The sequence below is a fragment of the Prosopis cineraria genome, unplaced genomic scaffold (assembly GCF_029017545.1).
Source record: "Prosopis cineraria cultivar Desert tree isolate PC_DT_omini unplaced genomic scaffold, ASM2901754v1 PC784, whole genome shotgun sequence".
In the NCBI taxonomy this organism is placed as follows: Eukaryota; Viridiplantae; Streptophyta; class Magnoliopsida; order Fabales; family Fabaceae; genus Prosopis; species Prosopis cineraria.
In genome coordinates, this window is record NW_026556109.1 from 30,650 (window position 1) to 39,867 (window position 9,218).

Consider the following 9,218-nt stretch of genomic DNA (forward strand, 5'->3'; position numbering starts at 1 on the left):
GTGTTAAACAACCTTTTCGTCTCTATCTTTAGTAAGGTAATACAAACAAACGCACAAATATACAAAAGAGGTAGGCACAGAAGTTTCTAATACAACTTGCTTATCACAACCAGTAATCATCACTCTCAAGCTAGTATTTTATAAGAATTTAACCCTGATCCTTCTTGAACTTGATAGTAACTGGTAACATAGTTCCCGATTCTTTTTGTAAACATAGGATTACACAGTGATTCCTCCCAAATTCTCTTATTTCCATCGTTTCCTTCTTGGTAATCATGGTGCCATTTGAAAGCTTCTGCCTGAAACAAAGAATAAGAATAAGTATCAGTAACATAAAAACATTTTTTTTTTTTGGTTTGGAAAACTTAATGCAATCATGACAATCTTGAAATAATACATAACAAAATACAGTTTTTTCTTTTACCATTGATAGGCCTGGGAGAGAAATTCTGTGAATAATATGCCCTAAAGAAGTCTTTGTTCTCTTTCTGTAACTCTTTCCACACTGTAAAGAAAGGAACAAACTTTACTCGAACCAGAAGGCAAATTTCCCAAAAAAAAAAAAACACACACACACACACACTCACAGTTTGTCAAGTTGTGTACCTGTAAGGGTAACAAGTGGGGTGATGCTGGCATGCTCTGCTAGAGCCTTAATGCACTGGTCCAGGCTCATATGAAGGAGCAAGCATCTCTCAATAAGATGTTGAACCTGCACATTGATGTTTTCATGCATGAAAGTGAAGTTTATAACATTTCTGTGAAGAGTAGTTTTGAAACATGGCAGATGATGAGACGGGGTGAGAGAGAGAGAGAGAAGATTCTTACCATCCTAATATAGGAATGTGGGTGGCAATACAAACAAAGAAGAGGATGTTGGTGAGTGTGATGCATGTTGTTCTTGATCTGTAGAAACAGGTTAAGCAGTGGACAAAACACACGAGAAGGAATATAGAAGAAACAAAACAAAATTAAATAGCAAAGGAAAAAGGTGCATGAGGAGAGAGAGAGAGGGTTAGATGTTTTGGGGAGGTTCACTTCTTATCATAAGCAAACAGATGAGAGCCTCATGGTGGTATATCCATTCATATCTCAAGTGAAGGGCCAAAATGGCTCAACAAATCCGAACCTTAGATTCATCCCATCTATAGATAAGGAAGCTAAGATTGATGTGATCTGTCTCTCTGTTTTTTTTTTTTTTGGGGTTCCCATTTAGACATTAAGTAGCTTTCTTTTACACCAAACAAACCTGGGTCCTACGTTCTTGAATTGCCATGAGTATGTGGAGTGGTCCTCTCATCATTATTATTAGAGAAACTTCATGATGTGAGACTCATAATAATATCACTCTGTTTGAAAGTTAACATCCCCTACAACTCCATTCCACGGCATTTTGCCTTGTTTCCTACTAATCAAGACTCTTCTTGGGTGGTATTCTTTGTGATGCCAACCTCTCAATGAAAACATTAACGTTATAAATATAAATTTAAAGAGAGATTTCATCCTAAAAGACTAACATATTAGATGAAAGGGCTATTTGAACTTATAAACACTCACTTTATTTGTGAAGTTTCCCCACATGGTACTCATTACATAAATCTTTTTGGTTTGGTAAAAGTGAACGTGGTCGGCAGAGCTAGAACACGAAGGTTTGGCCTCATGAACATGAAAATAAAGTTCCATAGAAAATGATAACACTAATGTCTAAACAAGTTTAATTATTTTAATCATCATGATAATGCTGTATCCTTAAAATTCACAGAATGTGGTGTAAAATTCGTGGGTTACTAGTTCTGACCCTAAAAAATATTAAACTCTGGTCAGATTATTTTAGTATTCTCAGCGTAGCCCTGATTCTGTTGTTGTGCATGGAGCATGGAGGCACGTAATCTCCTGTTCTTTCAGTACTTCGAGCCCTTGCTATATTACTTCACGTGATTTACATGAGTTCCTTAGTTCAACTTTGTGTTCATCACCATGGTATTTATCAGAATGATGAAATTTGGACCATCTAAATTTTGATCTGTATGGTCCAGATTTAAAATATTATTATATATTTTTATTTTATATTTATTAAAATCAAAATTGATAAATTATAAAAAATAATTTTTTTATCATTAATCTTGTCTAAATTTAATTTGAAGAGTCTAATTTAATATTAAAATTTTTATAATTGTTAAAATAAAAATTGTAAAATATTTTTAATATTTTTTTATTTTCAATCTAGGCTAGATTTAATTTAGAGAGTCAAATTTAATAGTAAAATTTTAACAATTATAAAAAAATTACTTTAATAAATATAAAATAAAAACATATTTCCTTCGTTTAAAAAATGTAAGGCATTTTTAACTGAATCTCACTTTTCAATAAAATAGTTACATACTTTTCAACTAACCCTATGTTTTCATATTTATCCCTATTAATCACCCTACAATAAATATAAAGTCATTATTAATAAGGATACTTTTAAAAAAAGGCAATGATTACATATCCAAAGACTAAAAATGCCTTATATTATTAAACATCTAATCTCTCATAAATGCCTTATATTTTAAAACAGAGGAAGTATAATATTATTTTAAATTTAAATCATCCAAATTAAAATTTAAATAATCCATATCTTATCACACTAATGAGCACTTTGATGTGGTGGTCACCAGTGTGATGGACATCCAAGACGAACCTAGCTCCTTGCACATGGTGAGCATTTCATTTTCACTTAAATTTTAAGAATTCAAAAGTTTTCATGGCGTCGCTCATCATAAAAGTTAAAATTAGTTATTTTTTGGCCGAAACAAAATAAAATTAGTTAAAGTTGGTTAAACTAACTAAATATATGACAAAACATTTTTGTTTTTGTTTTTTCATTCAGTTGAAATTTTTCCTAGTAAATTTCAAACTTCTTTCTCATGCTATCAATTCGGGGAATTTTACAAAAAATATATTTAATGACTTAAATAGTGATTTGTATTTGCTGCCCCTAACAAGTACCATATATTTCAGATGGGAGAAGGAAACTTCAAACGGAGTGAAATTTTAGTGAATGTGTTAAAGGCAACTTCAAGTTAATGAATGAAAATCAAATACATAAAAATGGTGGTTGTTTCTAGCCTTAATTAATATGGGATCAAAAACTATTACAAAGAAATCATAGTTTTTGGTTTTTAGAATTGTAATCAATTTTAGTCAAGCCCTTAGAATTTTGTCATTAAAAAAACTAATCCTTAAAATCGTGGTCAATTTTTAACTGAGGTTAAATAGCAAAATGTTTAAAAATATTTTCTTCATGAGTGTTCAGTATTTTAAGTCAACAAAGATATAAAAGTATCCATTAACTCTTTTTAATAAAAACATCTTTCTCCTGAACTATTAAAATAACTTAATGTCTGTTAACATAGACTTAAGAAGTTGGGTTAATAAGAAAAATACCTAAAATTTTTTTTCATAAACTTTGTATTTTTAAGTCAAAGGTTTTTGGAAATGTTTACATCTTATACTTACTTTTTTTTTTCATGATTAACATTAACAGATATTTGATAAATTTAATGGGATAAAGAAGGATTCCCTTACTAGAAAAAGTTTATGAATATCTATACATCATTATTGACGAGATGCTTCTAGCCCTTTAACCCTTTAATGAAATCCTTGCTATTACACAAGATTGTTATTACATAAGCAACACATCCAGCATCTTGTAATCATCTTTACTTTGGAAGTTCATAAATAAAATCGAATCGAGTAAATGATTTTTTTAGTCTTATTTGTAATCCATATTGTTAAAATTTTTTATCACATTTTCTTTTTTACCGCTATCAAGTGTTGATATAAAAAATGCATTATTAGAATATGAACATACTCTCACAATTTAAAAATATAAGATATTTTTTAAAAGATTAGATGTTTTTACATTTTAAAATGCAATTAATATATTTTTTAAATATATATCATAAATAAATTACTGTATATTCATCTTAAAATAAAACATCCTATTAAATAAAAAAATAAAAAAGACTATATTAGTTTGTAAACAATTAACTATTTTATTGGAATAAAATTTAATTAAAAATAACTTACATTTTTTAACTAATAGAGCATATATTTAATAAAGTTAAAATTTAAAACTTAATTTTAAAAGAGTTATGAATTTAAATTTTTTTCTCTCTGATAAAACATATTAAAAATAATTCATAAACAAAAACATAAGAAGTAAGTGTCAACATTACACATTCATTTTACTTTTTAGCTCAAAGTCACTAAGATCTTGGTAACTCGGTTGGTATCGTCAATGGGAAAGAAAACAAATGCATTTGATAAAATATCAATATTCTATCATAATTTCATTAGCATTGCTTAAGAATAATTATTTTATTCACAACTTTCTAATTCGAGAGGAGAAAAATACTTTTCATGCACACAATTATTTTTCATTTCATTTTCTATTATAAATTCAATTCAATAGACCAAACTGAACATAACCATAACTGTTCTAACTTTCCTGACATAATATTTCTATATCAAAGACTGATACCATATACTCAAAAAAAAAAAAAAAAAAGCACTGAAGAAGCTTTTTATTATAGCAAAGCTAAATGCAAAGCTGTTTGCCTTAAACAAAGTAATGAAGTCAAAGATCATAACTAGCATACGTTGAAAAAAAATCTTCTTGTCCCTCAAAAATTACAGAGGAAGCATCCCAAGGTTACTTTCTATTATATCCACTTTTTTCAGAGACTTGTTCTCTTAATATAATATAAAAATATATATTTCTTTCAACCCTATTTGTAAATCACTCTTAATATGTTTTATCAAAATTAAAAACAAACTTTAAACTTTATTAACTTAATTTTAAAATTTAACAAATTTCTACTTTTATTTTCATAAAAATTTTTAAATTTCATATTAATATTTTTATTTATAACATTTAATAAGGATAAAAATATAATGATAAACATTGAAAATTAATAAACATCCTATAAATAGGACCAACTTTTTTCTTTTCTCTATCATATAAATAGAATCACAGGAGTATAAAAAAAAACTAGAAAATTATTTCCATCACAAGCCAATGTAACTAAATTAGAGCTACGTACTAAAACACAAAACCTACTCTAGTTCATGTTTAAATTAAATTTTAATGGCAACATACTGTTTTCCAGTCCTCTGGTTAAAATCGCTACAATTCTCACTTAATCTTCAAAAACCCATTCGGTTGTTCTGATAAACCTATTTGCATTAGTCTTTCAAGTCACTAGCAAACTTAACCAACTTCATGAGTTATGGATATTAAGAAATGGTAGTTACACTTTCAAATTTGTAAATAAATATGTGACTTTCCAATTTGGCCTTTCTTTACAATTGATAATCAAAATAAATTGCAGTGTAGGAATTCAAAATACACAAACAATTTGCTGCAAGTACCCATAAAAACGCTCAATGCCCACAAACACAATGAGCCCCTCAATGATTAAACAAGGGGTAAAATTGGGGAGAAAATTAATTACTCTGACTTGGCCCTATAGTAAAGACCAAGAAGAGCTTTGAAAGTTTGCCCTATAACTGGGGCTGGAGGGAGTGCATTATTTAATATCAGAGACCGCTGACAAATAGTTCCAAACTATAATTAATATAGTTGTCACATTTGAGTTCTGACAATCACCCTCTAAGCTAGCTAGATATTACACTATTGACCTAATCTTACTTCTAGACCTACCTGACCATTTGAAGAAGAAAACAAAAGTTAGGGAACATTCATTACACGTGACTCGACATGAAGAAACACAGACAACATCAGGGTTCATCCATAATTTCATATGCCTTCTCCTTAACTGGGCTCAGACTTCTCAAGAGCTGCAACCAAAGGTACCAAACATTGCGTGTTGACTAAATCAAAACTTTGGAAACAAAGACTTGAACAGGAAATCAAAAGGGAAGACAGAGCTTACAGTTGTAGTTCAAAAGCTTCTCGATGAGGTCAACATGGGTCATAAGCATTCGTCTACAGCAATAACGAACCAACCCCAAAGCATCCAATGCATCACTGCATTCCATTAGATATTAGAAAACACATATACAGCAAATAGTCTTATCCCACTGAGTGAGATCTGATCTCAGCTACATTGATTGCACGGTTCAATTGAACTCTATCAACAATTAACTTCTTAGATATATCATTCGCTATTACTGCCTTATATAACTACCTAAATTAATACTCAGTATCCATTTAAGAAGGGGAAACATGATTTTAAATAGGGTAGTCAGTAATTAGATTGTGAATAGTTTTTCAGATGCCAAAATGTAAGATTCTTGACATGAAATATCACTTTTTAATGCTTTAAAATGAGCCGCAGCACACTGAGCCTAGGTCCATATCTAATAAAGTGAATGGAGATATTCTAAGAAGCTAAAGCCATGTTATTTTGTGTGTAAGCAATAAACGTGGATGCTTAGTCAATGAGAGTTATCCATTATCTTCAAGCATTCTTTCATACTTGCTTTTTAGCTAAGCCACATAACCTTAATTTATCCCCCCCTTTTTTTATAAACGTCATTTTAATTATCATTGCTACAAGTTTTTCCATTTTTCTATCAATGTGAGTGATCGGTCCAACATCATCATCATCAACCTGGAATCAACATTCTTAATTCAAACTTTATAACCCTAAAATCTCCAAGGATTTCAACATGAATGAAGAGCTAGCAATGGTAGGACTTCATCTTCTTCTGCCACATCATCTTAATTATGTTTATTTTTCTTATACTCTATTCAGTAATATATGTAACCATCCTCATCAACATCAACATGATTTCCTCCTCCCAAGATTCTCTACTAATGGCTATTTCTTTCATCTAAGCTTTAGAGAACATGCCCTTGCTTCCAAAGTACAAGAACACAACACTTTCACTAGGATAGTTACATATAGTAGCGAATAGAGGATAAGAAAAGGAAACATAATTAAGATGTCATGGCAGAGCTCACCTACCCTTGCTAGCTCCTCATCTACGTTAAAAGCCATAGAGAGATCCAAGAGAAAAATAAGGCTTTGGGGGTGTAAAATTTGAACTAAGAATGTTGATTTTGAGTTGATAATGATAATAATATTGGACCAGTCACTCCCACTGATGGAAAAATGGAAGAACTTGTAACAAAGATAATCAAAATGATGTTCTATACAAAATTGTGGCAAATTAAAGTTATGTGGTTTAACTAAAAAGCAAATAGCAAGTATGAAACCATGCTTCAATGTAATGGAAAATCTAACATCCTTACTGACTAAGAATCCATGTTCATTGCCTGCACATAAAATAACATAGCTTTAGCTTCTTGAAATACCCCCAATCACTACATGCCAACTTTTCCCCTCTTCTAACATTACATGCCTCAAGTAACTAAGCATAAGCATCATGCTCAACCACTTGATCTATTGACTATTGTGCCTAATGCACTTAAACACCACAGACAACACCTAATTACATATGTACACAAAGAAAACCTCAACCCAACAACAATAAGGAAACTTCTATTGTGCTCATTTTTATTCACTGCAGCATGCGAACCACAATTGAACTCAACGTATAAAATGGTGAGCCACAGACCAAAAATTAAAAGTATTTCGTTTCAGACCATAGATACTAAACTGTTTCACAGCATCTTCGCAAGCAATACAAGGTCTTGGCCCTTCTCTTCTTTCCTCACACACAAACACCACCAGAACCAATAACATCGGATAAAATAAAAGCTGATCAATCCTGAACAAATTTCAGCCTATTACAATAGCTAGTCAGACTCGGTGACGATCATGTAGCATACTAAATAAATACATTGCGCCAACAGAAGCAAAAAGAAGCTGTAATTTGGGACTCTGTTAACACCTCCAGAAAAAGAAAAACAAACACATTAGAAATAGGAGAGGCATAAATTACTGACCCTTCGCTGTAGTCAGCCTGCAGAAGGTCAAGATACGTATCCCATTTGTTTCCAATGACCTAAACGAACAAAATCAAATAAGACATCAAATACCTTAAAACTTAAACCCTGCGTCCCAAAACCTCGAAAGGCGTAAACTTTTCTACAGAAGTAGGGTTTGGCCAAAAAAAAAACATTGCTCGGGCATGGTGCTTGGAGCTTGTCGAGAAGAAAAGAAGTACCTTTCCACAGGTAAAACAACGAACAGGGATGATCATCCTGCACGCTCGACCTTCTGGGTTCTGAACTTCTGGCTGCTCTGAGCGTTGCCGTTGCTGTGTGCTCACTTTGTAGAAGCTTCGGTTTTTATTTTTCAGTAAAGCGAGGTGATTTGACCCACCCAATGCCAGCCTTATTTAGGATGAGCCCAAAGTCTTTTTGTTTGGGTCACAAAAGCCCAAAATCTCCTCCATTATTTGGGCCAGTATATGCTCAAAATGTTAGAACTTCATAGTGCTTTAATAAATATACGCCAATTGTGTACTAATTAGGGTTGAGTTTAGTGAAATTAGTGAATTTTCACGACATGGCATGCTAAGATTTAATTATTATTAAAAAATTATTTATATTTAATATTAGACCATACCTCAGCTAGAATTGTTTCCAATAAAAAGACACATATATATAATAAAAAATAAATAAATATGGCTAAATCAATAAGTGTTGGTCTTAGTGGTAGAAGTTATTATAATGACTTCCATCATTAACCAATATTTAACTAAATTAATTAAACAACCCTTACAATTAAGGATAAATTGTGGCTACAATTAATTAAATCAAGTTCTCAAATTATTTTAGAAGATTGGATCCCAAAAATAATTTAAAAGTGCGTTTAAAAAGAATAATTCCTGAGAACTCTTAAAATTAGAGTGTAAGAGTTTGCATAAATATAAAAAATTGGTTTGAGCATTTAAACAGATTCAAATAGAGATAAAACATACATTATGAAAATTTAGGTACATCAACCACAATGTGGCTTGTGGTGCAGAGAGCACACACCACAGCTAAGAACGTATCTGTAGCAACAAAAACCTCCTAATAGTATAGAATTAAGCATCATAAGATGCTAATTTCTAAACCACATAAAAAATTGCCCAAACCTCCAATTAAGGTGATCCAAACACCACATACGTATAAATAAGAAATTTAACTAATGGCTCTGATTACAACTCTATCCAGTGTCAAATGAAGATCCTGAAACACTTAAGACTATAATATGCTTGCACACTTACAACTTATCAACCAACTTAGGGTT

At 31.1% G+C, this 9,218-nt stretch overlaps 2 protein-coding genes across 2 annotated transcripts; both read right to left on the reverse strand.

Moving 5' to 3' along the window:
* Position 1: 1 nt before the first annotated feature.
* On the reverse strand, positions 2–973 carry LOC129298356 (uncharacterized). The gene is made up of 4 exons (XM_054936761.1): positions 829–973; positions 607–712; positions 425–505; positions 2–299 (listed from the first exon to the last, which is right to left on the reverse strand). Exons 1-4 carry the CDS (start codon positions 892–894, stop codon positions 274–276), a joined length of 279 nt encoding a protein of 92 aa, XP_054792736.1. The 5' UTR covers positions 895–973; the 3' UTR covers positions 2–273.
* A 4,431-nt stretch (positions 974–5,404) lies between these two features.
* LOC129298354 (DNA-directed RNA polymerase subunit 10-like protein) lies at positions 5,405–8,273 on the reverse strand. Its single transcript, XM_054936759.1, has 4 exons — positions 8,146–8,273; positions 7,925–7,983; positions 5,943–6,037; positions 5,405–5,847 (listed from the first exon to the last, which is right to left on the reverse strand). The coding sequence occupies exons 1-4, from the start codon at positions 8,179–8,181 to the stop codon at positions 5,822–5,824; spliced, it is 216 nt and encodes a 71-aa protein (XP_054792734.1). The 5' UTR covers positions 8,182–8,273; the 3' UTR covers positions 5,405–5,821.
* Between the last annotated feature and the right edge of the window lie 945 nt (positions 8,274–9,218).

Bases quoted from the DNA above. Each gene is read 5' to 3' on its own strand.
- LOC129298354 (XM_054936759.1), bottom strand. From the start codon at position 8,181: ATGATCATCCCTGTTCGTTGTTTTACCTGTGGAAAG. The intron at 7,984-8,145 runs GTACTTCTTTTC...TTGTTCGTTTAG, and splicing joins GTTGTTTTACCTGTGGAAAG to GTCATTGGAAACAAATGGGA. The intron at 5,848-5,942 runs GTAAGCTCTGTC...CTTTGGTTGCAG, and splicing joins GAAGCTTTTGAACTACAACT to CTCTTGAGAAGTCTGAGCCC.
- LOC129298356 (XM_054936761.1), bottom strand. From the start codon at position 894: ATGCATCACACTCACCAACATCCTCTTCTTTGTTTGTATTGCCACCCA. The intron at 713-828 runs GTAAGAATCTTC...ATCAATGTGCAG, and splicing joins CACATTCCTATATTAGGATG to GTTCAACATCTTATTGAGAG. The intron at 506-606 runs GTACACAACTTG...CTTTCTTTACAG, and splicing joins CCCACTTGTTACCCTTACAG to TGTGGAAAGAGTTACAGAAA.